Genomic DNA, 27,910 nt, shown 5'->3' on the forward strand with positions numbered 1-27,910 from the left:
TAGAAAAAGAATATTTTTTACATTGAATTTTATTATCGCTGATTGGTGTGAATGAGTGGAAGCTTCTTGTACCAGTAATTGTTTGGGCTTTGTCAAATCGTTGTTGTAAGTTTCTGGCCTTTTTATCGTGTTCCTTCTTAGAACAAAAAATCGCTTTTATATTTGTTAAAGCAGTTAAGCTCCACTCGTACATATCTTTCGCTGTTTTAATTTGTTCAGCACTACTCCGTTGCAGACAAGCTCTGGCAGCTTCTCGTTTCACAGTACCCCCAATTCCGTCACAGGGGCTTTTACCGTGTGATGTAGCAAAGAATTCCCAAGAAGCTTCAATTCCAAAATCACGTTTGTGATACACCAAGTTAATAAAGTTACACTTGTTTTTGTATTGTGAATCTGCACCATCTGTAAAATAAATTATTTTTTTAACAGAGTGCTTTTCTTTTATTTCAGATATCATTTTTTCCATAAATAGATGGACTGCGCTGGTATTATGTTCAAGATCTTCAGAAATTATCACATAGCTTTCACAAACAATGTTGTTATCTTCTTTGAAATAAACAACAACGGGATGGATGGTAATTTGTTGCTTACTCCAATATTCACTTTGAATAGCATTTTGCATAATTGTTTCATAATTTTGCGAAAAATCAAATAATATTATAAAAACACCCTCTTCAAGTGATTCTTTGCAATCTTTTAGGAATTGACTTTGCTTTTTGGCAATAAAGTCGTGTTTAAGCAATACTTTAAGATGCGTTGAAAGTTTTCCATATATTCCTCCGTCGTGTCGCAAAAAGATTCCAGTGATGTACGATCAGTTGAAGTCCAGCTATTATAAGTAATATTTTCAATAAAATTATTATCGAAAATCTTCTGCAGTTTTTCTATAACAGGTTCGACACCTGGACATGTTTCACATATTCCTAAATAGCAAGAATCAGTTTTAGACTCACATACCATTGCAGACAAAATGGTCTTATACGACAATAAAAACTCCATATATTGTCCTTTTGTACAAGTTTTCAAAGACCCACAAGGATATGTCTTTAATAATACTGTAAAAGCAATAAAATATTAAAATCAGATTTACCAATCTTTCATATTAATATTATCGATATACTATAAGATTTAGGTAACAGGTGTGCAATGCGCGCTGCGTTATGTGTTCCTGTATGAAGTGACTGGAGCAGACTGCTGCAGGTCTGTGCGCGTTTTTCTACTCCCGCGCTGCGTAACCGCGAACTTCACGGTGCGCGCTTCCACTAAAATCGCAATATCTCGAGAACTATTATAGACACCATAAATTTTTTTTTTTTCAAAATAAAGGTTAAATCATAAGGAATCGTTACGTATATAACAGAAAATCTAATATAAAAAAGTGGCCAAATCAACTAAAAATTGATTCAAAAAATTTTTTTGACTTTTTTTTGGTCAAAATTTCGAAATTTTTTTTTTAACATAATACTAATTTAAACTACTTATTTGTTTCTATATTGTCAGTAAATTGCATTGAAATCCATCCACCGGTTCAAGAAATATTGATTTTTGAAAAAAACACGGTCCCGATATTCAACATGGCGTAGATGACTCAATTTTGAAAATTTTTCAAAATCCTTTTAGGCTTGAATGTATCTTACCTAGAACTAATATTTCCCAAAGTTTCAAAGAAATCGAAAGACCACTTGCAAATCTCATATTTTCTGACGGAGTCTTACCCATAAAATATTCGATTTACATATTATTTGAAAAAAGAATTAGAGAAATATGCTCCTTTACTCTTCCAACCCCATATAAGTAAGTAGGGGTGGCACCTTTTTCTTGATGATGCCTGTAGTATGGTTTTTTGCTTGTAATTTCAACAAGTTCAGCCTGCTTTTTGAAAAAAGCCAACTTGCTTTCTTTTTCTAAGTTTCAAACTATTTTTTTCCTATTAAGAACTTCTATCAATCAACACATCGCACCTATTTTTCAAAATGAGACATAATTCATGAATTTGAGTCATACTGTGTGGCGATTTAAAGGTGACGTTACACTCAACAAAAAATTCCTTGACAGTTTTTTGTTCGGTGAAGTCAGTTGTCTGTAATGCAGCGTTCCAAAATAAAGGTAAACAAGAAAAAAATGGAAAGTCGGAGAAGGCGACCAAACAAATGTGTGCTGATTATGGACTCAATGAAAGTAGCAGCAAAGCGGTGATTCCAACGGTTCAATTCGAGTATGCCAATTTTCGAAAAGGCTAAGAAACTCATGAAAATCGTCATGTTGGGCCGTCATGTGGGCATTGATTTCATTGCCTGGGAATTAAGGATTAGACAGACAATTTCCAGGAATCATTGGCATAATAACCATGCCAATAGAACTATGTTTAATTGATCACCGAAAAAAAACGAAAAAAAGTGTAAAAAAATTTTGTTTCAATTAACATTCAAAAGTTAGTTGAAGTATACTTTAAATTTATAATTAGGTTTTAAGTTCAACAAGATTATAGTTTTTAGAAAGCGTTCAGAAAGCGATTATCTTTGTCAGGCAATTGAGAAAACGAAATGAGTAAAGACACGTTAAATCTAAAGGAATAATTAATTAATAATCGGTTAGTAAAGTTCACTTTATTGTTTAGAGGAGCAATAGACCCTTATTATACGTATGCTCCTCCGTTAAAAACTGTGAATTATACTTAAGACTTAGGAAAAGAATTCAAAAATTTTGCTAAAATATTTCTTATAGTCAACGAAGTCTGCTAAAATGCATTTATTTTATTTTGTTAGCAAAAAAACAAAACTGAAATAAACTTTTTATAAGAACCTGAACAACAGACTGTAACCTTAGCTGTTTGTGAAGAATAACGAGGATTGGAAAAAGTTATATAAAAAAAAGTTATATAAAAAATTCCGCAATTCCAGCTCCTAAAAACTCACTGCGATCAGAATTTATTTATACCAGGACTTTGTAAGCGCATGGCGTGTGAAAGTATTAAAAAAACAAAAGGTGAAGTGGAAGTACTTAAGAAACCAAATGTGAGTGTACAATAATCAATGGCCTTCACTGTACATAAGTATGCATATGGGCACAGTCAGTACTCATTGTTTCGCCTGCTTAATTATACAAAAAGAAACCGAAGGGACGAATACCTTTTCTGAGTTCTGTCTTTGTTTGCAAAAATGTCGGTAGCAAAAAAAAAATGTACACGAAAAGAAAGAAACTTTCAAAATTCCTTTGTTAAAGCAGCCATTTACACCGCTTAATTAATTTGTTTTCCGTCAATGACAATAAATCGGAATTTATGTTATATTGCCTTTCATAAACGGATTCAGGATTTTGAATAGCGGTGTTCACAAAATCTCTGTCCGTTTACCTTTATCGGCAAATTTCTACGCCATTCGATTGATTTCCATTTTATCAGCGAAGCCAAAGTTAAGTACCTACTGACACTATAATGTCAACACTTGGCTATTAGACTAGAATGAAATGCAGGTTTGCACTTCGACCTTAGCTTATTTTGTGCCCATTAAAATAAATAAAGAATTGGCGCGTACGCTTCGGATAGGTGCTTGGCCGAGCTCCACCTCCTATTTATGGAGTACGTCTTGATGGATATTTTGTGCCCTTTACTCTTCTTAATACTACATCCAAATCCAGTTTCCAAAATAAACCTACAAAAAGTTTGTCTCCTCTTCCAGCTGTAACAGGCCGAAACATTCACTTCTTTTTCTCATTATTGCATCGCACTCGAGAAGCAAATGTTAGGGGTGATAAATCACATATCCTCAGTTTACCCTTAGAGAAGCTTTTGGGATACTTAAATCTCTTTTAATTATTACTCAAGTAGATCCTCTAAACTTCTTTGTTTTTGCGTCAATTTTTCTGTATTAATTTTCAAATAATAGCCTTAAACAAGACCTGCCACTGTGACTTAAACGATTCTAGGAAATTACCGAAAAGGTATTTTTTCGAGTTTCAGCATATTCGATTACATTATTCCCTAATAATCTATATGCGAGTGCGTACACTGTGCTCACCATTGCCTGAGTTAGGTTATCTAATCAGTCTGCGAAAGCCTTCGACGAAGGAACTATAAAGCAATCCTTTTGGAATTTTTCCATCTATTCATATATTTCATATCTATTTATCTTTGAATAAATAAAAAAAGTAATAGTATGAGGTAAGAAAATCTATTGTGCCCCTTTCTCTGCCCTAAGTTCATCCAGAGCTAATGCTCTTATGAAATGGAAGAAGACATTGGGTAGTACCGTATATCTGTAATCTTCCTTGGCTTTATTATTTATTGTCGTCGCAGTCTGTAAGTCTTAAAAGACGTTTAAGCCTCTCAATGTTTTACTTTGTCAGTAAAGAATTTGCCTGGCTTAGTCCCATAATATAAAACCAGCATAGTTATCTGAGTTCTTCCCTAATAGTGTATTACTCCAGGAAGCGCTCGGTTCCTATTGCTGTGGTTACCGTGGCCTTCCATCCAATTTGTCACCTTCCTCGCTCTCGCCAATACCTTTGAGGTCTGGAATCCAGAGGAGTTGAATTTAATAGCGCGTCGCTAGAAATTTTAGTCTATCTATACACTCCAGGTCTAGTGATGATTTTACCTCAATGCATAGATGATACCAGCCTTAAATGCTGAAAGATGTGCTCAATACAATGAATTTTCACTATTTTTTTCTCTCCGTACAGACTAACAGCGGAGATATGCGACGAAAAATGCTCGGAGCTTCCGGATCTCTTCGAGTCGACTGTATATCAAGGTAGGGTATTATTTTGGAGATGCCTCTCAGAGGCGTATGAGCTCCAGTTTACCCTCTTATTCAGCTTAGTCGCGAGCCTTCTATCACAAGTCCAGCCTTTTTAATATCACCTCTGAAGATTCGAATCAAAGGAAACTGTCCACTTATCTACATATATTCAACGATTCAGTGATATCATTTATTTTCCTTTCCAAAGCTTTCTCCAACGGTATGTAGTGGGATTCGTTTATCTGGGCAGCCTATAACTACATATATATAGCAGCTTTAGTTCGAGAATCACCTCGAAGTGTGTGCTTCTGTTAGGCAGTGACGCACACTCGTTAAGCAGTCGAGCTTAGTTAGCCCTTGTAGAACCAATCAATCGCTCAGTAGGTTATTATTGCCCTAACTATAATAGAGTTCATCCATTTCAGTATTTTCGAGCTGCCGTCTCATATACTATGGACCAATTGAAAAGACTTTGAAAGTCTCAAACACGTCTCCTGTTCTTTGATTTCAAAAACATTCATTTTCTGTTGAAAATTAGCGTCTCGTTAAGAACTGCACAGGGATGGTTCTGACCAAGACACACTTATGAAGAAGAGAGCTTACTTTGAAGGAAACCAAATAGTTTTTTTTAAGATAAATATAAATAGATTCTTAATTTTATGAACAAATTATTATTCAGTTTGGTCTAAGTAGCCATCATAACTGGAGCTGACATTAGAAGTTGGCCTAGGTATAGCGCCGTATGACTTTCGACTATTCCATAAATTAGAAGGGATCTCTCCACAGAAACAGTTTCGAATATGTAAGTAAAGAATAAAGTATTTGGAGTACACCTACAGCACTTTACTTTAGTTGAAACGATCCAACAATGTCGAAAGGAAAAAATTGCACCTCGACTCTTCGAAAAGCAATCATAGAGTTGCAAGAGACCAGATAATCCTACACTGTAATTTCAACACAATTAAACGTTTTAAAAACGTTGATTTTTATTGCTTTGAAATATTTTTCCCGAGCATAAAAAAACAGAAAACGTTCCCAGAAAAAAGAAAGCGCTAAAGACTACCAGCCATATTGATACGATGATCATTAGATTATCAAAACAGTATCCCAGGAAGAGTGCTGCTGATATTCATCAAGAAATGTTTGTTCACCTGGAAAAGGCCATAACGAAAAGAACAATTGCGCTTCGAACGGCAGAAGCAGAGCTTCACGGTCAACTGGCACGGAGTTTGAGTTCGAAAGCACATTTCCTGGACACAGAATCAGTAGCATTATATTTTATTGAACGATGAAACGAAAATAAATAGAGTTGGTCCAGATGGTAGGAAGTATGCACGTACGGTGGCTAAAACGTGCAGCACTCGACCCCAAATTCGTCTCAACAATCATAAAGCACGGGAGAGGCTCAATAATGGTGTGGGGGTGCTTTTCCTGAAACGGTGTCGGGCCAATTCAGCGTACTGAAGGTAATATGGATACTTCAAAATGTAATATATTTTATGCGGAAGAGAGTTGTCGAGTGATTTGGAAATTTAAACAAGAAAATGATCCGAAGTACACTTCTCGTGTGGTAGAAAAGCTTTTCGAAGACAATTTGATCACCGTTCTGGATTGGGCATCTTCGAGTGCCGACTTAAATCCAATAGAACATCTTTGAAACAACGTAAAAAATGCACTCAGTACGCAGAATATCACAAATTAGTATCAGTTATTTGAAAAGGTCAATGAAACGGCGCTGTGCGGCAGTAATAAAGTAAAAAGTAGTTTCAACAAAAAGTTTGTTTATGTATACTCTTCCCAGGCGAAACATTTCTTATGATTTGTGAATTATTTTGCTTCATTCTTAAGCAATTTTTTCAAAATAATTTCTCATTATATTGAATTTTGTACATGAAGTAAAAAAATGTGTTTTTCTTAGGCGGCCGCCGTAGCCGAATGAGTTGGTGCGTGACTACCATTCGGAATTCGGAGAGAACGTGGGTTTGAATCTTCTGGCATGAACATCAAATAATAGAAAATTGTTTTTCCTATTAGCTGTCGCCACTCGGCAGGCAATGGCAAACCTCCGAATCTATTTCTGCCATGAAAAAGCTCCTCTTAAAAATATCTACCATTCGAAGTCAGCTTTAAACTGTAGGTCCCTGCATTTGTGGAACAACATCAAGACGCACACCACAAATACGAGGAGGAGCTCCGCCAAACAACCAAAAAGGGTTGTTGAATTTTGCACATGAAGTAAGAAAAAATGGCAAAAATACCGATACAGATTAAAAACTTTTTAAATTTATAAAATAAAACCTAATATGCAAAATGGAAAAGTCTCAAATTGAAAGAACTGGGCATCGTTCTAAGTATTTTGCAACGGCTGTAGTTCTACGCGGTTTGTGAGGCAGTGTTTTAGTTTTCGTAGACCATTATCGAAAATTTGATACATACGGTTTTCGAAACTAAGTGATATAGTTATCTACAACATACAAATAAATTAATTAATGGGTTATCACAATTAATTTCTTTGAAGTGAGTGGTGGAAAAATTGTGCCACGGAGATGCGTAATTTGATAAAAAAAAAAGAAATATTTGATAAGTGAAGGTAAAACGTATAAAGTAAATATACTAAGTTGATCTGTTAAAAAAATATATATAATGCACACCAAAGCTATTCTGAACCACGGAAACGTACAACAATTTTGTCGGCGTCCCATGAAATGCTAAATACATAAGGACGACTAAAGATGAGCTAAGCTTATCATGTGGAGTGTGTACGGGTCAGAAGATGTTTTCGTGGCATAAATTGTTTACTCGGATGCCTCGCAAAGTTTATCTTTCAAAACAAAATCACGTGGATAAAAAACTAAAATTCCCAAATGAGCACTTGTTGTGGCCACTTCAAAAATGGCGAAATATTTTGTGGACAGATGAGCAAAATTGTACTCTATGGCAGAAAAGGGTTGCGGGAATATGTGAGACGTATACTTGCCGTAGACCAAGTAACCCGGCATCTCTCTAACTACACCGACGAGATCCAGGATAAAACACAGCTGCAACTGCTAGACCGGACGGGGTATAGACAGACGATAAACGACATTCATCGGGAGACTCTCAACCCCTTCTTAAGCTCCCGACCCCCGAATGTCGTAATCGGAGTCCAACCACCACCCACAGCAGAGCTCCAGCTACGCCGAGAGACCCGCGTAACCTTGGCACAACCACGTTCTAGGTATTGCAGATTTGACCCCGACATATCAAACATATGTCCAGCATGTGAAGGCACTCTACGCGACATTCATCAGAAGACTCTCACCTCCTTCCACCATTCGATTATGCCGAATACGAAATGCCACTACAATGGATCTGGCAACAAGACAACGATCCAAAAAGTACCAGTAAAGTGGAAACTTTGTGGACCGATGTTAAGAAAGTTGTTCGTAATAAATATTGTGGTCCATTGTAAAGGACAGATGTCCACTTCATGAAGGGTAAATGTGGCAGTCATAAAAAATAAAGTCCATGCAGCGTTATCTATATAATGAAATATGAATTCACTTTTATTTTTGTTGTAATTGCGTGTAAATTCTAAAAGGTTTATTTATTAAATTACAACTGAGGTCACTGTCCAAACTAAAGCTAGTGCAGAACGATACATACCAATGTGTAACGAAGTCAGCGCGAGAAAAATTCTGGAACACCTACTCTGCCACTGCCCTGCACTTGGCAAAACACGAAGCAACTGGTTAGGTTCTGTATCATTTTCAGCATTAGAAAATGTGGCAGATCAAAAAATTAGCAGCCTACTTAAATTATCAAAACTTTATGTCAAAGAACAAATACAGGGTTTTCCAATAACAGGTGTTATTTTGAATAACAGGTGCTATTTCGAGAGATGATTAACGATTTTTTATGGCCGGAATTTGATGATATTGATTTGGACAATGTTTATTTTCAACAAGACGGCGCTACGTGCCACACAAGCAACGAAACCATTGATATTTTACGGGAAAATTTTCCGGGTCGTGATATCTCTCGAAGAGATGATCAAAATCGGCCACCGAGATCTTGTGATTTAACACCTTGTGACTTTTTTCTTTAGGGGCACGTGAAAGATAAGGTCTACGCTAACAGCCCAGGGTCGATTCAAGACCTCAAAGATGGAATTCGCGAGGCTATTGAGGACATAGGGCAGCCATTTTGTAATTCGGGTATGGAAAATTTCATGAAAAGGATATTGTCTTGTAAGCGTGGTCGTGATGGTCATTTGCCTGATGTTATTTTCCACTAACCTTACCGCATACCTTCCTCTTTATAATGAAATAAACAGCCGATCATTTATATTAAAAAATAGAATTTTTCTTTGAATATCAAAATAACACCTCTTATTGGAAAACCCTTTACAAAATAAACTCGTCATACTAACACTTGATATCACTATGGATAAATTTCTGGTCTATGTGCGATCTAGAGGATCAACCAAGTCTAACCTAACCTAAGTCACTGCCTACTGAATCACCGTTACGAAATGAGAAATCTAGGTATTATATTTGACGTCAAGCTGTCATTCTCCAATCAAAATGATTTCATTGTCTCCAAAGCATGCACAATGATCCGTTTTGTTAGAAGAAATAATAGCAACTTCAAAAATCCTCAAACATTAAAATCGCTTTATATTGCTTAGTGAGAAGTCGTCTGTAATGTTAATATGGAAACCATTAGCAACAACGAAGTCCAGTCCGAGAAAATCGAAAGAGCACAAAAAAGATTTATTAAATTCCCGTTGAATTAAGTCATATGTGACGGACAGACGGTGCGTCTTAAAAATAGATGGAGTATTATCGAACCCCTTTGTTGCTGCTGTTTAGGTGTCCCCAAGGGAGAATTTTTATCAATGACATAAGCAAATGTTTTTCCTTTTCGAATTTCTTGCTCTTCGCGGATAATTTAAAAATTGTTTCATCTGTTAAGGACTAAGTTGATGCTCAGAACCTTCAATTCGACTTGAGCAATATTTTTGTTGTTGTGTAGTGTATATCAACGGTGGGCTTCGTCGAACTCATCTAAAGGTGGGCTATGTTTGAGGATTTGAGTTCCGCCGATAGGCTCCTTAACGTGGAGCTATGGGTTGTGGTGACGGTTGGTAGTGTCGGCCTATCAGGGGATGTGGAAGTCGTTGAGGCATTGGAAGCCTGGTAGAGGGAGCAACACGAGGTCACATACTGTGTGGACCACTCCCTATGTGACTTAAGGCCTAAACAGGTCTTAAGGTGGCTTCATCTGTTGCACTTATTGCACCTAACCGAGGTAGAGTTCGGGTGGAGCCGTTTATGGCAAACGCAGCAATAGAATACCTCTGGCCCAGGGTTGGATTCAGGCTGCCATGGGAATGACGACTTGAGCAATCTTCATCAATGGTGCATGAAGTCGCGTCTGTCTTTGAGAACTTATAAATGTTTTCATTTCGAGACGTCAATACATTTTTATCACCTCCTACACCATATCCAATGATGTTTGATGATGAAGTGTAACAGAGTTTAAGGATCTTGGAGTTTTATTCGATACGAAATTTTCCTTCAATGGTCACATTAATTTTATTCTTTCAAAATCGTACTCGGTTCTGTTCTGGGCTTCATTCGTCGCAATGCATCTGAATTTTCTGATCCGTATACATCTTGCTCGTTGCCACTTAGCGTACGCTGTCATCATTATATTATATTTTATAAACAATCATAGTAATCGATTAGCGGTGCCTCTTAATCGCAACATCCAAAGCACATACTCCACCAAAATATCGAAGTATGCAGCTTTGGCCATGGAACAGAAACGAATGTACAAAGCGAAGGAAGTGAACATAATACCAATAATTATATCGTCCACTGGATTAGTGCCTAAGCATCTAATCAAAAATTTGAAAAAGTATGACTCCACATGTTCGAAGAGTTTTAAATATTTAAGCAATAGCAATCGCATGGGCGTAGAACTTGGACTACGCTCCACCAGAGCACAATCCCTTGAAAATTTTATCCGGGATGTGTAATCTCCGGCAATATCCGAGACAAATTAAGCTAAATAAAATAAATAAATAAATAAAAAAAAAAAAAATAAATAAATATTATAAATAATACTTCTTTCTCTAGATTGAAATAAATAAATTAAAAAAAATTCAATTCTATTTTTGCACCATCATTTTATCCATTTTCTTTGAAAAAAATATTGTTTTAAATAAAATATCAGCTAAACCCAATTATTTTGCATACAGAAACTGCAACTGGGTTGTGATAAAAGAGAAATATTTATATAAAAACACTGACTCCTTTCAATCCCATCTGCAGAAGCAGTCAAGCGGAAGGCGTTATGTGAATGTCCAGGGCTAGCGACTTCGCTCTTTCGGTAAGGCTTTCTTATAGCAAATTAATGAAATCTCAGACATCGAGATAAAGAATTTCCTGCTGTACTTGGATCTCACAAGATGGAGGGGGAAAAAAAGACATAATCACACGAGAACAGTGGTAGTAAAACGGTGCTGGTCACTAATTTCAGTAAAAATACTCAACCACTTCAACAATAACAAAAACACTGATTTCGCAAAAAACAAAATGTTTATCAACATTTTAAGCAACATAGGGTAAGCACTACTATTAAATAGCACGCTGCTGTACATATTTCACTATTTTATAAATTGCAATGACATAGTTGTAACTCTCAGTTATTCAAATTCTTCGAATGCAATGCCTTATAAGGAAATTTTTAATGAAGAATGATTAATTTGAAGAAACCGAAATAGTTTTGGCAGATTAAATACAGATTCTAGAACTTAAAAAAAAGCTAACTGTCGTTTGGTCACAATCGTATCTGGAGGTGCAAATGACAGGAAAACGCTAATATTGCGATATCTATCTACTTATTCAATAACTGAACAAAGAAATTGCGCCATTGAATATGTAAATAGTTTTAAATACCCTTTTTTATCAGCGGGTCATACATCATATTTTGTTATCGAAGATTAAGTAAAGAGCATTGGTATTTTTGAATATTATTTATCACTGTTTAATCCAAAGCTTTTCCCTAACGACCAACGTAGTTTAGAAACCTATATTGGTGTACATATGTGCATATGTATGTATATAACGAATATGGGAAAAAATATTTACGCCCAAAAAAGAGAAAAATCGCAAATCCGTTATAAATACCAAAAAGCTTGAAGCAAAAATTGGCGTTGGACGTTGGAGAACCAATGGGCAGTGCAAAGTATAATTACTTCCGCAGCAACACACTTATGGCATGAAAAATTGTGCCAGCAAACCCACATGCCACCACTTAAAGTGATCAAAACGACGCATGCAACCGCCAAAAGCGAGTGAGGAAGTGGAAGCGCATTGCATACAAGCAAAATGCGGGTTTTATGCCGCCTTAAACAGGTGTCCGACACAACACGAGTTTTCGATTTTCTACACTTTTGAGGCATTCATAAACACAACAACAACAAAAAAAACAAGAAATACAAAATCAATGGTGGAATAAAATGGGAAGCATCAAGTGTTTCTTGCATACCAGTTCGCTGGGGCTTTGCCGCAGATTTGCGCGCCGCGCTGGCGATTTTCCACTAGCTGCCACCGCCGCCGCCGCCGCCGCTGCCGCGTGCGCATGCTTTGTATAGTGTTGCTGATGTGTCTTGTGTTGGAATTGACGTTGCTGATGCTGATGTTGATGTTGCCGCAATGCGGCCGCATTTTGTGCGCTCTCACCAAAATAGAAACTCTCACTACGTCCGAGCGCAATTGCGGCAGCTGTAGTCGGCGTTAGTGGCGGTGGTGGAGAATCCAAAACGGCGCTATGTGGACGTGGACGATATTGTTCGTACATGGAGACGGGACGCGGACGTGGCTGCACGGATATGGCACCGCTTTGATGATCCGATTTGTTGTTGTTGCTATTATTGCTATTACTACTACTACCACTGTTGTTACTGTTGCTGCTGTTGACGCCACTATGACGATAATTCACATGTAAACTTATCTTCGATTCGGCAATGGCATCTTGCAGTATAGTTTGGGGGGAACTGAAACGATCGCGCTGCAATTGGGACATTTGCTTTGAGGTCGCACCACCGACAGGTGTTGCGCCATCCATGTAATGGGACTGATGTGCATGTTGTTTTTGTTGTTGTTGTAGTTGGTGTTGGTGGTGATGATTTGAAAAATGTGTTGATGCACTGCGTTGTATGCCGCCTGCCCCAGCACCAGAATTAGCACCGCCACTCCCACCAGCATTATTTGTAACATCAACGTTGACATGAGTGCTGCGCCACATTCCTGTAATATTTGATTTGACTTTTGTTGGCGTTGCTGCTGTTATTGTTGTTATTGTACGTGTTTATCTTACTGGCACGAATTAAATGTTTATTTTTCGTTTATCTGTTTGACTATGATGACGACACCGCGCACAAATGTTATTGCCTTTACTGTTTTTGGGCAGCTGAAGTGCGCGCCTCGACGTTCAAGTGACAATGGCGCATCAATAAAGGCATATAATATTTTATATACATGTGTTTTTTTTTGTTTTTTTTTTTGTCTTTGGTTTAATTTTTATTTCCTCTCTTTGAAATGCTGCATTGAAGTGAAAATAATCATTTCATTAGACAGAATTCTGTAGTCGATTATTTTCTTTATTACACTGAGTATCGGGTACTGAGTTCACATACCTATGAACATATATATTGTCATATATACGCACACACACACACCTTTAACTGCCGCAGAGTGATTTAACCCGCTGACTAGAATATTAATTGACGTTTTGTGCTTGGCTTTTTACTTTTATTTAATTCGAAAAAAATGTATGACTGAGCATGGTGAAAGAATTTTAAAAATAAAACGATGAAAATATACTATGGATTAATGAAAAAAATTATCATTAATAAAATATTGGGTGAGTTAAAAAGTTCATTGGATAGATTTAAAAAAAATTTTATTTTTTTATTTTCTCTTTCTTTATTTTCTTTTATTATCTATTTTTTTATTTCTTTTTATTTTTTTAATTTGTTTTTACATTTTTTTTTTTGTAATTTTTTATATATTTTTTTATTTCTTTTATTTTTTTTAATTTTTTATTTTTTTTTTAATTTTTTTTTTTAATTTTTTATTTTTTTTTTATTATTTTTTTTTTATTATTTTTCTTTTATTATTTTTTTTTATTATTTTTTTTTTAGTATTTTTTTTTGTATTTTTATAATTTCTATTTTTGTATTTTTTTATATTTTTTTATTTAAATAAGGTTTTTTATTATTTTTTTTATTAAATATTATTATTATTTTATTATTATTATTTTATTATTATTATTATTTTATTATTATTATTATTATTTTATTATTATGTATTATTTTTTTTTTTATTATTACTTTTTATTTGAGTATAATCCGTCTTGACTATTGCCGTATTGCCGGAGTTTACACATCCCGGATAAAATTGTCACGGGATTGTGCTCTGGTGGAGCGTAGTCCAAGTTCTACGCCTATGCGATTGCTATTGCTTAAATATTTAAAAATCTTCGAGCTATTGCTCATGTCTCCAGTATGGCCGATTTCTGCATGTCTTCTGAAAGATGTTTCTTTAAGTTTTTTATTAGATGCTTCGGTACTAATCCAGTGGAAGACATAATTATTGGAGTTATGTTCACTTCGCTCGCTTGATAAGTAAATACATTTTAGTTCTATGGCCAAAGCTTATTATTTTTATTATTGTTTTTTTATTATTATTTTTTTATTATAATTTTTTTTATAATTATTATTATTTTTATTATTATTTTTTTTTATTATTATTGTTTTTTTTTATTATTATTATTTCTTGTTTTTCATTATCAGTATTATTTTTTATATTTTTATTTTTTTTTAGTTTTTATTTATTTCTTTTTTTTTTATACTTTATTGAACCAACTAAATACTCTCATGATAGCTAAACTTTTGAAATTTTTCATATACTCGTATGTAACCATTTTTCCAACACTGTAAATACAGAAACTTCGATTTTTTTGAGCGATTACTTCGCCTGAATCATACTGGTATTGTTAGCAGTAAATATCAAAATCAATTATTTATCTAGGCGCTGGCAGCTCAAAATAATACCACTCCCTTCTAATAACATCAAACACACAGCGTCGCCACCATTTAAGAATCTCCAGCTTGCCACGCCTATGATCGTTTTTGTTGTATGCAATTGATTCTTCATCATTAGAAATCACATTTGCCTCAAAAATTGCTCAATTTTGTTCCGCTTCAGCAGAGTTTCGCATATGGAAAATACAATCCGGTTCACTGGATTATAGGCAATAATTTTTATGGAAGAAAATGGTTATTAAGGCAACCGTATTTGATCAATATTATTCCATCTAACGGTATTTCGCAAAAGTAAAACTTCAGCAGCTGTAATACTGTGCTCGATTTATTGGTTCATTTGCATAGATGCACTCAGTTTGCCTACATTATTTGCACATTAAGGCTGTAAGAAGGGATCGTTTTTTAAACATTAATTGTGTTTAATTGAATACTCCTTAATTCTAATCAAATGGGACAGCAGAAGGATTTAACAGATAGCTAAAAATGACAACTCGATATCTTGACTTCAGAGCGACTTTCAAATCGCCAAATTTCCAAAAAGATTGGTCGTTGTTGTACATCTTCCCGTAAAACAAGGTGCCTCCTATGGTAAGAACTACAAAGACAGAATTCGATGCGATGTCTTTAACACCGAAGGAAACATGCAAAACCCTGAACATTGCACCAAATTCCGACCATTAAACAGCAAAAATTAAATAATAATTAAATGTTGCAGCCAGCAAATACACCGTTCGAATGGCTATTCTAAAAGCGCCACATCTGCGGCACATAAAATATTAAAAGAAAAACGTCCTTTGAATAAATTTCACAAAGAACGCCGCTTCGATTTTGCTAGGGGCTACATGGTTTGGAGTTCTCTGATAAATAATGATCCCGGGGAATGTTAAAAGAAGTATTTAGTGACGAAAAGAAGTTCAATCTGGATGGGCCGGATGTATGCAATTACTGTTTCCATGACTTAAGAAAGAAGGAAAGATAATTAAATCGACTTCACAGCCGTGAAGGTGGCGTTATGATATGGAAAACAATATCGTACAATGGCGCGTTCCAATTGAAATATGTAGACTACAAAATGACGAGAAGCAGCTATAAACTATCTTTTCCCGAGATTCGTGAAACATTTGGACCTATTAATCGGATCTTTCAATAGGATAATGCACCTGTACACACTTCAAGTGCGGTCAAAACTTGGATTGCGTTCCAAAACGTTAAAACTTTGGCATGTCCACCGTATTTCCCAGAGCTAAATATTATTGAAAATCCATGGGGATGGCGGTCTGGTAAGTTTTATGAGAATAGTCAGCAATTTGAAGACAAAAGTGCTTTAATTTAATCATTAAAATGGCCTGGTCTGAAATTTCATTAGTCTGTCCAGAGAATTTGTACAAATCCATTCATCAACGTAGTTACGAAGTAATTTATAAAGAGGGTTGCGTACAAACTATTAAGCTTTAAATGTAAAAAAATTAAAAAAAAATCAAAGTTTTGGAATGGTGATGTTGACTGTTAGTACACTATGAGTACCTTCCATCGGGGCAGACATTCAATAAAGAAAATTATATATTCGTTTTGAAGCGTTTGAGAGACGATGTACGTCGCAAACGGCCGGAAATGTTGGCAAACAATTCTTGGATTTTATATGATGATAACGCGCCATCGTACCGAGTCCAAATTGTGCTGGATTATTTGACCAAACACCAAGTAAATGCCATCGTGCAAGCACCATATTCACCTGATATGGCCCCGTGCGACTTCTTTTTGTTTCCCAAATTAAAGTACCCCTTCGTCGGCCTACCAGGGGTGCATGGAGGACTGGGTTAAACGTTGGCACATGTGTGTTGCTTCACACGGGTCATATTTTGAAGGAGATAAAATAAATTTGTCTGAAATTTAACTCTGTTTTGTTTTATTTAAACATTCCCGGTACTTTCTGATCATAGGGTATATTTGTTGTTATTTTTTTTCTTATTTGGTTAGTGCCTCTATTCAAGTGAACCAAGAAATCTACTTGACCGTAATTTCTTTGCTTCTTCGTTCAAAATCTTAAACTTTTTTCCACCAGAATTCTTTTTGGCCATAACTTATTTACTTCTTCGCTCAAAATTTTCAACTTTTCCCACTAAAACTATTCTTTCCAAGGATTCTTTAATCTATTTAATATTTATCAGCCAGATTTTGTTTTTCAAGTTAATAAAAAATGAATAACACAGTCCCCTAACAAGTTTTTTTTATATATTATTTAAAAAAACTCTTGTAGGATATTTTCCTCCTTCCTTTTTTAATTAATTTCATTTTATTTCCTCCACAATTCCATGCTCAGACTGCAGACAAAATCAAACCTAACTTCGACTAAAGCAGACCAATATTATTTTTGACTTTTAGTTGTTTTATTATATTTTGCTATATTTTTTTATTTATGCTTTTTTTTACTTTTATACATTTTTGTTTCACTCATATGGGTTGGAATCACTGTGTGGCGTATGCGCGTTTTTTGATTTTTTTTTTTTAGTTTGAATTTAGGGTGCGGCAGCGGTAATGGCAGTGTCAGCAGTACATTGCCGCAGTGCCACCAAATCACGGCCAGAACAGCGTACCACGGCAACAACAATTAGTATGTGTAATGCACATGTAGGTATGCCTGTAACCGTTGTGCTCGACGTATGTAAAGTACAATTCCGCCACGTACGGTTCTTGGCAAAACGATGGCGCGACACACTTTATGCAAACAGCGGCCACCACACTTGGTAGCATTGGCTTTGTTGGTCAGCCAGCTGAGTTGATTGAAATATTTTTATGCATACATACATATGTATGTACAAATGTATGTATATACGCGCGGCGTACAGGTATATTGTTGGTCACTTAGTTGGTTGGTTAGTTTGCTGGGCAGTTCTTTTGGATCTTCGGACTGCGCTTTAAACTTGGCTTGCTTGACGCTGTCAAAAATGCAGTACAAGTAAAAATAACACACACACGAATGTAACAAAAAACAGCCGCACTACACATCGTAATGTTCAATGGCATAAACGTACCGTACCGTACCGCACCGCGGGTATCGCTCCGATAGACAGTAGTGTAAGCAAGAAAATAAATTTTATACGAACTGAAAAAATAAATGGGAAAAACGCAATAGAAAAAGCTGAGCTCAGCGTAACTTAGCTGAACTAAACTAAACTGAGTTGCGGCACATCAACACACAGACACACATTTATGTATGTAGGTACATATATTATATTTTTATATATAGGTAGTATATAAACACACGCGTCCATAGTACTCGTAGTATAAATACAAACGGGAATATTGCGCTTAGACGATCACCGTCGATTCAAACGAGACGAGGTGTTGGGCCACATGGAAAATCAACGTTGAAAAAAAATAAAAACAAAAAAATAGTAGTACCATATAAATATTTATGTATCTAAGTAGATGAAATAGAATATGAACAGCACAAGAATTCGTAATCAAAACACTATGAGTTGTTATTAAACGCGGCAGGAGCACACCGCGATCACAACCCAACTGAGTTTACACGAAATGCGAGAGCGACTGACTGCCAGCAACAGGCTAGCGTAACAGCGTAATGCAGGCAAGATCGACTGCCGTATATGTTGCTTTTGTCGCTGTCGGTGGTGTTGTCGTTGTTTTAATCACCCGCCGTCACACAACAGACAACCAAAGCGATGTGCCAACAAAAACAAACTGAAAACCACTGACAGCGGAATCAATTGACTGCGAGAACAACGGCAAAAGCCAGTGTTAACTTGGTCGATTGGACGGTCGGTCGGTGCTGTAGTTGCTGCTGCTGCTGCTGCCGCTGCCACTGGCACGGTTGGTGGTGGTTGAGTACTGTTAGCACCGTCAGCAAACAACAACGATAACACAGTTACACGCCATAGGCGAGTTGCCGCGGCAGCAGCCACCGCAGTGGCAGAAAACTAAGGCAGCAGCAGCGTCCACGGTGCCACCAGTGGTAACAACTTTAAGCTCGACAACAATAACGAAGCCAATAGTTTCCCAGCGAACAAATACACATGAAGAGTGTAAAGTGAGAGAGAATGCCAACAACGATGTTAACACCAAGCACACGAAAACATTGTAAACAGATATGTATGTATGCGAATACATATGTATGCATGTAAATATGTAAGTATGCAGGTAAATAAATATATATGTATGCATGTATTTAAGTATGTATGTATGTATAGCACACGATAGCTGAAATGTTGGCTCAAAACGCTAGTGAAATTTTTTTTGGCTCACACCCAGCCGCTCTCGCCATGCTCTCTGCCAGTAGTCCGGCTTTGAGTTAACAACAGAATTTTGAAGTTGAAGGCTTGGCAGCTTGCTTTTACATATGTCTGTATGTATATGCATTAGTTGTTATTTTCCCCCATTTTTAATCTTCTTTTTCGATCAAATAAGAGTACGGCAATGGGTTTCTCTCTTTTTAAGCTGTAACCGTGCGGCAGATGAGCAGTATACACAAGCCAGTGTATGTGTGTGTGTGTGTATGTTGTGCCTGTATGCCTATAGGAAAGTGTGTGTAGTTGCAAGCATTGCGGAAGACTTTTTGGCCCCTACTACCAATTTTGGTGCAACGAGAATCTCAATTGCAATGCTAATCACGTTATGGGTTGAAAAGAAAAACTTCCTTTTGCGAGTGTTGCTGAATTTTTAAATATATTAAAAAAAGGGAAAATCATTGACTTGTACGACAAAATCATACACAGAGAAATTAAAGATGTCACCATTTTAATCCAAATAAATTTAAAAATTATTTCCGAAAAAAAAAATACACCTGCTGACAGCTTATTAGAAGCCTACATTTTGACCAATTTCGGACTACTTTTCTTTAGCCTTGTTTTATTTTATTTTCACTAATTAAAAAAAATTAAACATAGTTCATTCTACAATAAATATCAAAGTTTCAGATTTATGAAAAACCGAGAAACTTTTATACAAATTTCAAACTTTTTAATCACAATTTCAGGTTAAATAAGAGTGAGTTTTTAGTTTTTCTTAGCATCTTTTAGGCGCATTTAAAATGATTTTTTAAATGAACATTTAGTAAAATTATCTTCAGAAGCCCCACAGCAGCATTCTACAAATTCACACGCAAAATGGTTTCATGTAAACGAGAAGTTAAATCAAAAAAACGTAGTTACCGCAGCAGAAGCTTGGCTGATATACCAAAAGTTGAGAGTTTGATTTGTCGTTGGGGGGCAAAAAAATAAAATATATTGTAGCAAGAGTTGTTTCTGATAGAGATGACACCTCGACTGGCATAAATATATATCCAATTAGATTTCTGTAGTGATGAAACAATTTGTCATTTGGGACCGGAAAAGTTATTGTAATAATGAAGCCAACAATTACTTGCTCTAGTTGGTGTTATGTTGATTTGTTAAACGATCAAATTTTTTTATTAAGGACGTGTAAGGGTAAACCCAAGAAACGTCCGATTTTGGCAGAGATAGACAAGAGAGAGAGTTGGTTTGAGAGGAGATGGTGAAAAAATGACTTGTGCCAATAAAATCAGTGTATATTTCACAGCCGCTATAAGGGTTTACCCAGCCAGGTGCTGTTTTCAGCGATAAAGAAAGCATATCAGCATAACGACGAGAGCTGACGCACTGCCGGCTAAGCTATTTATAGTAAATATAGCGAGGATATATAGATGAAAATATAAATTTATATGAGGTACGCATTTTGAACCTACCTTCGGCTAAGCCAGAGTGTTCCAGATATGGCATCGCATTCAAGGAGATTGATAAATTGCGAAAGGAATGGAGTTTGAATTCAGTAGTCAAAGAGAATACATACAACTTCACTCTACACTGACGGATCCAAGATGGATTGCAACGTCGGCGCCGGTATATATTCGAGATACTTCGAAACTTCCAAGTGCTTTCGCCTGAGGAATTGGAAAAGTATTTTTCAAGCAGAAGTTCTCAGGATAAGGGAAGTTCGCAGAATAAATAAAAACCATCCACAACAACTATCGGAAGTATGTATTTTCTAAGATAGTTAAGCAACCATATTTGCTTTAAAATCACCTACAACCACTACAAAAATCGTCAGGCAATGCCAAGAAGAACTTAATACTTTAGCGCGCACGACAGGCATCACTCTCATCTGGGTACCTGGTCATAAGAACATATGTAGAATGAAATGAGATAGCTGATGAACTGGCAAGAAAGGATACATCCTATAAGGAATCCGAAGCAGTAGAAATAGGCTGTCCCCAAGGTGTGCACAAAAAGGAGATCTTCTCGCTATTCCAGAAGCAGATGGACTAGTACGGATATCTGCAAAATAACTGAACAAACGTGGCCCCATTTCAACAATTCCAGAACTGACGAGTTGTTAAGAAAGCCACGAGCCGACATATTCAGAATTACAACAATAACCGGTCACCGGCAGGCCATGCCAGGAAGAGGTTACGGCCAACGATATATGTAGAAGTTGTAATCAAGAAGAATCTAAGGAAACAATTTTTTACTCTCTGTGAGAGTTCCCAAGTCTGGGTGTTCTACGACATAGAATGCTAGGGGAATTTTCGATGGTTAACTTGAAAGAAATTACAGATAGAAAATTATAGACAACATAGGCAGATTCATAGTCAAATCAAGATGGTTAGACTAATAAAAAGCAGATAGAAAATTATAGACAACATAGGCAAATTCATAGTCAAATCAAGATGGTTAGACTAATAAAAAGCAGTGGTAAATGACATATTTTATGATAACTGGGTTTGGGCTGTGTCACTCAGACAATACCTCTACCAACCAGATACATTAATATCTTCCAAAAGCAATATGAGCCACTCGCCCATATTCATATTTAAACTTTTTGAAGTTGTACAGTCTCTGTAAGGACTGACTTTGGCTGTAATAAACGACAAACGTCGCTTAGTTTATTATTACGCCAATCGAGAAGAAAGGGCAATTGAACTAATCGAACTGCCATGAACTAAACTTTCCCTTATTCACTTGTAAATTTTTTCAAAGGTTTTTAACACTAAACCTACCGGTATTTTATGTATTCCTATTCCTACCAATGTGGGTCAAATGACCCGTCTTTAAAATATTATATATATTATCATATATCACATATATTTCTCGGTAAAACAATTAGCAAGAGAAGAGTAAATCTTGAAAAATACATTCGATGTATTTTTTAATAAAAGTCGTGAAGACAAACGACGATTTAATAATGTTATTTCTAAGAACTTCTAACAAAAAGTTTAAAATGGGTCATTTGACCCGTCCATGGTAGGTTTAGTGTCAAACTTTGGTCTAAAAGTACGTTCACATATGCAGTGATTAGCAATAAATCCACAAAAATTAATCTACCCGTTCACATATGGCAGATTAACTGCAAGATTGATAATCAGCTGTCAAGAAGGTTTTGAAAGGGTTTTCTTCATAAAAATTGGTTTGGTGGAATATTTTAGTATTTTTGGTTTGTTTGATTATTATTAACAATATGAAGAAAAGGCAAAGAGCAGCAATAGTTAATTTAATTGAGCAATTCGCTGCTAGTAATAGAAAGTTGGAGGAAACCCGTAAACCCGTAAACGACGTTATGTTATAATAAGCAATAGCAGGCCAAAACGACTATGGACACATGTTTTTTACAATATGAATGGGAATTGATATCTAATATAACAAAAATTTTTATTATTATTATTTATTTTCTTTCCCGCACATTCGTAATAATAATTATCGATAAGGCAGAAAACACAGGGTTGTACGAAAAAAAGTAGGGTTTTCTATCTAAGATTACACTGTGGAACAAATTCAGGTGAGCAAAAATTAGGTCCATTCTGAGAGTGGCGGGTGAAAATAGAGGCGAAACTAAAAGACCCGTATCGCGCCGTTTTTTTATGTTAGTTCGAATTTTTTTTAATCGGCCTTCGAAGTTCGAAATCGGAGCAAAATTGTTTATATGGTTTTTTGGCTATAACTCGTCGACTAATTGATATTTTTTCAATCTGTAAAAGCCAAATTATTCCTAGAGATCTGTGCAAAAATTACAATTTTTGAAAAAATTGATTTCGAAAATTTTTGTGGTACTTATGAAACAATATACCGAAAATCGGCTCCGATTTCGAACTTCGAAAGCCGATTAAAAAAAAATTCGAACTAACATAAAAAAACGGCGCGATACGGGTCTTCTAATTTCGCCTCTATTTTCACCCGCCACTCTCAGAATGGACCTAATTTTTGCTAACCTGAATTTGTTGCACAGTGTTATTTGACTTTTTTACATTCAGTTTCATGTTCGGAAAATGAATTTTTAGTAAAAATAAACAAAGTAAACTATGAAAAGAAGCTATTTTTCTTGTTGCGGTTACACTGTGCAACAAATTCAGGTGAGCAAAAATTAGGTCCATTCTGAGAGTGGCGGGTGAAAATAGAGGCAAAATTAGAAGACCCGTATCGCGCCGTTTTTTTATGTTAGTTCGAATTTTTTTTAATCGGCCTTCGAAGTTCGAAATCGGAGCAAAATTGTTTATATGGTTTTTTGGCTATAACTCGTCGACTAATTGATATTTTTTCAATCTGTAAAAGCCAAATTATTCCTAGAGACCTGTGCAATAATTACAATTTTTGAAAAAATTGGTTTCGAAAATTTTTGTGGTACTTATGAAACAATATACCGAAAATCGTCTCCGATTTCGAACTTCGAAGGCCGATTAAAAAAAAATTCGAACTAACATAAAAAAACGGCGCGATACGGGTCTTCTAATTTCGCCTCTATTTTCACCCGCCACTCTCAGAATGGACCTAATTTTTGCTCACCTGAATTTGTTCCACAGTGTTATTTTATAATCTCGAATTTCGGGAGAAAAATTTTGTACGGGTAATCTCGCTTTTTGATTGCGGATTGGGAGTTAAGCTCTTAAAAGTTAATAATCTACTTATATGGGAATCTATTATAAGATAGTTTTATGCCTAGAATGATAGAGTACTCAATTCGCATCTCTAATCCGCAATGGTCGACCACCTATAGAACGAGTGATTTAATTTTCACTCTGCTGGCTAACAAACAACAATTGGAATTATATTAAGTTCGCTCTCTCTCTCTCTCTCTCCCTATAATAGTTTTGCAATAAGTTACAAAACCCGAAAAGCAAATACCTTACAGTGATTTCCTTTTAACAGATATGCAGATATACCCAATGGGTGTGTTCTGAATATGAATATTAAACGAGCAACTAATTATAAATGTTAATACACAGCCTCCTACAATTGTGTGCACATTAAATATGTAAATATTGTATCTAAATTATTTTATACTACATGACTACTATTCAGCATTGGTATGGCGTTATTTTGTATGGTATCGGAAGCGCGCTCTATCGACAGGTGGCGCAACATGATTAAACGCTCTCATTTTTTTGCTTGTGCACAAGCAGAACCTGTCGGTAGAAACGGTGAGATGAAAACCGAAAGAGAGAATATAAAAGTAGATGCGTTTACTTGCGTACTCGGTGCAGTTTGTGACGGTAGGCTACGAGAAACACGTACTCACAATGATGACTCTCAGCTTGTAAAACTACTACGTGACACTTAATTTAGGATTGCAAAGCAACGCGCATTTCAATTTAGATTTTTTCGTGGGCAGAGAAAAACGCGCAGCTGTGCCGGAAAACTAACTGTCATTATTGCAACACAATATCGGGCGGAACTACAGCGAAGTAGTTTGGTATACCAATGAGTAGAAACAAAAAAAAATATACCAATGAGTAGAAATAAAAAAAAATTATATATTATACCAAAATATTTTTGTAGAAGTACCTGAATCTGTTAATTGTCATTTCAATGATATGATTTGTAAAATGTACAATGCCAGTACATGCAGCTATTTGATTTATATTTATAGACAAGTAAATATGCCCGCCCCAGGAAGCTTTTTGCCGATATAATTGCTTACAAATACATACATACATAACACTATATATTTTAAAAACCCATAGCTCATTAGCACACTAAATGGGACAAATCGTTCCTAACATTAATAGGCCATTCCGGGTTTTTATCCGGCAAGCAACTGTTCTCAGTAACATGTTAAATGCGAGGCTAAACTCTCGAAAATATCCTTAATTTTATATACATATGTATGTACCTTGCTTTGAGCATTTTTAATGCGCATCCTTAAAAAAGAGAATTAAACACTCTGCCTTGTTGATTTTCCAACAAATAAAAAAAAAATTATTTAAAAGAAAATGATTAAATTCCTTAAAAAAGAAAATTAAATACTCTGCTTTGCTGATTTTCTAACAAATACTCTATGCAACCTTGCAAAAACTGTGGAATTAGCTAGCAACTAATATTTTTTTCTAATTCAACTCAAGCGTTTTGATAAAATAACTTGATATGATAAGCAACTGACTCATACAGCACCTGGTTTTGTTTACTTATATGCGCCACATAATTTTATTTAGGTATGTGATTGTTGATTTAACGGTCCTTCAACAAACTTTTACTTCCTCTACGCACTCTAGGGACTGAGGGTTTGAAATATAAATTAATAAATTGAAGACCTTGATTGTCGCGCTATTATTTGGTAAAATAATTTAATTTTTAATAATAAACTCAAAGGCAGCCGATACCAGAAAGTCACAGATTTGCCCTAAGCATGCGGTATTTTCGGTTTTGACGTATGCTAAGAGAACAACAAAAATGACAATTTAGTTGCATATCGATAACGCCAAAAACCATTCCTTCCAAGGGTACATATTTCACTGTAAAAGTATTTTCACTGCAAATAATTGCGCATATTTGCACATACATACATATAAATGTAGGTACCTATAATTACTAATTCAATATATTATCTTAATACCGCGATTTTTAATATTATTATTTTCACCTTAGATATGCCCTAGCACGCATGCACACATTTAATAACACTCAATTAACATGTATTTTGTAAGTTAACCGTTTAGTAGTACTAGTTACTTGCCTCTGTCCAAGCCATGGTGGCTGCAGTATTGTTAGCTGCAGCTGTGGCAGCAGCAGCGCTGGCGGCACGCTTGGATGGCGGTGGCACAGAGCGTCGAGTTGTGGTGCGTAATGCCTTGGTAAACGTTTGCGGATATGTCCGCCAGCTGCGTGCAGTTGTTGTTGAAGTTGATTTGTTTAAAAGCAACGATGTTGATACCGATACAGTTGCCGGTGGCGGTGGCGGTGTTTGTGGAAAACGATGTACACCAACCTTTTCGTTTACCAATGTCAATAGTGTGGCAGAGGAGACTGTAATGGTGCTGGTGGCAACAGATGTTCGACTAATTCTGATGCAGTATCTCTAACAAATCTATTTAATATAAAGAAAATATAAATTTATAGTATGCGAAATGGAAAATTACCAGCTGATATGTGCAAATTTTAAAATGTGGTTAGTTGCACTACTGCATTGTTGGCATTCTGCAATCCATATTTTCGACAGTAAAATATGGTTTTTTCTTAAACCGCTCCCACTTTTTCACTCACCTGTTTGACTCACTGCAGTGATTGTTCGCACGCTACGCTCATACTTTTTCCAAGCAGATAAAAAAAAAATTATTTAATGCTCTGGCTCTGACTTTTAATATAATCTAAATGGGGATCGTAGCAAAGCCGAGATGATTTTTTGTTATTGCTCTATTCGTGACTAAAAAATCAGCAAAATATTTGGTAATGCTGATTGAGGTGGTCCGCTGCTGTGGGGGTGCTCCGCTCCAGCATTCCCACCACGGCCACTGTTGCTTCTTCGTTAAGCTGCTTCTACCTTGTTTCTTCTTTTATGCCTTTGGTAGCAAATCTCTGCCGCGTTGGTTGTTTGGTTGGTTTTTTTCTGTCTTCGGCAGCAGCCTCGCTGGCTCAAGTTTTTGTTTCTGTTTCACCACTTGCTTTCTTTTTTTTTCAATTAAAGAATCGAAATCTATGTCCGAGGAATTTGTTTTTTCTTTGCTCACTTCTCTGCAATTCTCGTTTCTAAAATTTAGTTTTTACTTTATTTTGGTCGTTCTGTTATCCCTTTTATGATTTTTGCTTGATTTTATTTGCACTTCACTTACGCACTTCTCTTCCTACAAAAGTTTTCTTTTCAACATTTGTAATTTTGTGCCGTCCTCTTGCTCTCGTTTTTTTTCACTTTTTTATCTTTTGCTTTGCACTTAAAAGGGAATTTTGATTTCTCTGTTTCGTTAGGAACCTGAAAATTGCAATTTTGAATTCACCCGGAATATGTTGTGATGACTGTGAGCGAAAGGTAATAAACAATTTTCCTTGTTTTTTGCTTTAAACGTGAAGATGTTGGAATATTATGTAAATTCAAACTATATTCTGCTGTCTTCTTAATTCTTAATTCCTTTTCAACTTGATTGTCACATGGCACCCAACAAGCAATTGGCTTCGAATTCGACCACTTGACGAAAGCTGTCAAAACTATCAAATACCCGCAATATCGGAGGAAGGAAAATTCAGATAAGGAAGTTAAATGGATAACCGATAATGATCAAGGAAAATTTGAATTTAGTATATAAAAGTCCGTTCTAATGGCTTAATTTAAATGTATATATTTTTAAATAATACGTATAATTTTATACTTTGTATATGCTCGATTTATTTCCTACTCCTAATGCACGTTTGATTCCGTACATTCATATTCCTAAAAATGATGCCACTTCAAATTTTTCAAAATCGCTTTATAATATTTATACTATTCATACATACATATATACTGGTGAGCAAAGATACACTTGGTTTTTGTTATAAAGATAAACCGTCGAAGAAAAGCTACGAATACAAATAAATGGCAATAAATGACTTTGGTGGCAAATTTCGGTATTCGAATTCAGCCGAGCGAAAATAAATAAAACTTTTCAGTTCAGTATTGATTTACTATTTTGTATTGTCTTAGTACTTTCTAGAGTCTTCAAGAATTGCAACTGCAAGCCGCGCGTATAAGCGAACTAATTATTTTTTATTGATATGAGAAACACTGTAATAAGTGTATTTAATAAGTTTAATCGATTCAATCGATTTATAAAACATATTTTAAATGATTTGTTAATTTG

At 35.6% G+C, this 27,910-nt stretch overlaps 1 protein-coding gene and 1 long non-coding RNA gene across 3 annotated transcripts in view; one reads left to right on the top strand and one right to left on the bottom strand.

Annotated features, from left to right (window-relative positions):
- LOC129246848 (germinal center kinase 1) overlaps window positions 1-18,539 on the bottom strand; it is a 37,025-nt gene extending 18,486 nt beyond the window's left edge. Inside the window, exons 1-2 of one of the 2 annotated variants that reach the window (XM_054885514.1) lie at window positions 18,241-18,539; window positions 12,279-13,333 (exon numbers count right to left, since the gene is read on the bottom strand). In XM_054885514.1, coding sequence (XP_054741489.1) covers window positions 12,279-13,037 — 759 coding nt within the window. In that variant the 5' untranslated portion in view covers window positions 13,038-13,333; window positions 18,241-18,539. The remainder of the gene's footprint in view (window positions 1-12,278; window positions 13,334-18,240) is intronic. The other variant, XM_054885515.1, reaches the window with a different exon arrangement.
- An 8,010-nt stretch (window positions 18,540-26,549) lies between these two features.
- On the top strand, window positions 26,550-27,445 carry LOC129246850 (uncharacterized). Its single transcript, XR_008582518.1, has 2 exons — window positions 26,550-27,102; window positions 27,237-27,445. It is a non-coding gene; the product is annotated as an uncharacterized LOC129246850 (long non-coding RNA).
- The last annotated feature ends 465 nt before the right edge of the window (window positions 27,446-27,910 follow it).

The sequence above is a fragment of the Anastrepha obliqua genome, chromosome 5, assembly GCF_027943255.1.
Source record: "Anastrepha obliqua isolate idAnaObli1 chromosome 5, idAnaObli1_1.0, whole genome shotgun sequence".
Taxonomy (NCBI): domain Eukaryota; kingdom Metazoa; phylum Arthropoda; class Insecta; order Diptera; family Tephritidae; genus Anastrepha; species Anastrepha obliqua.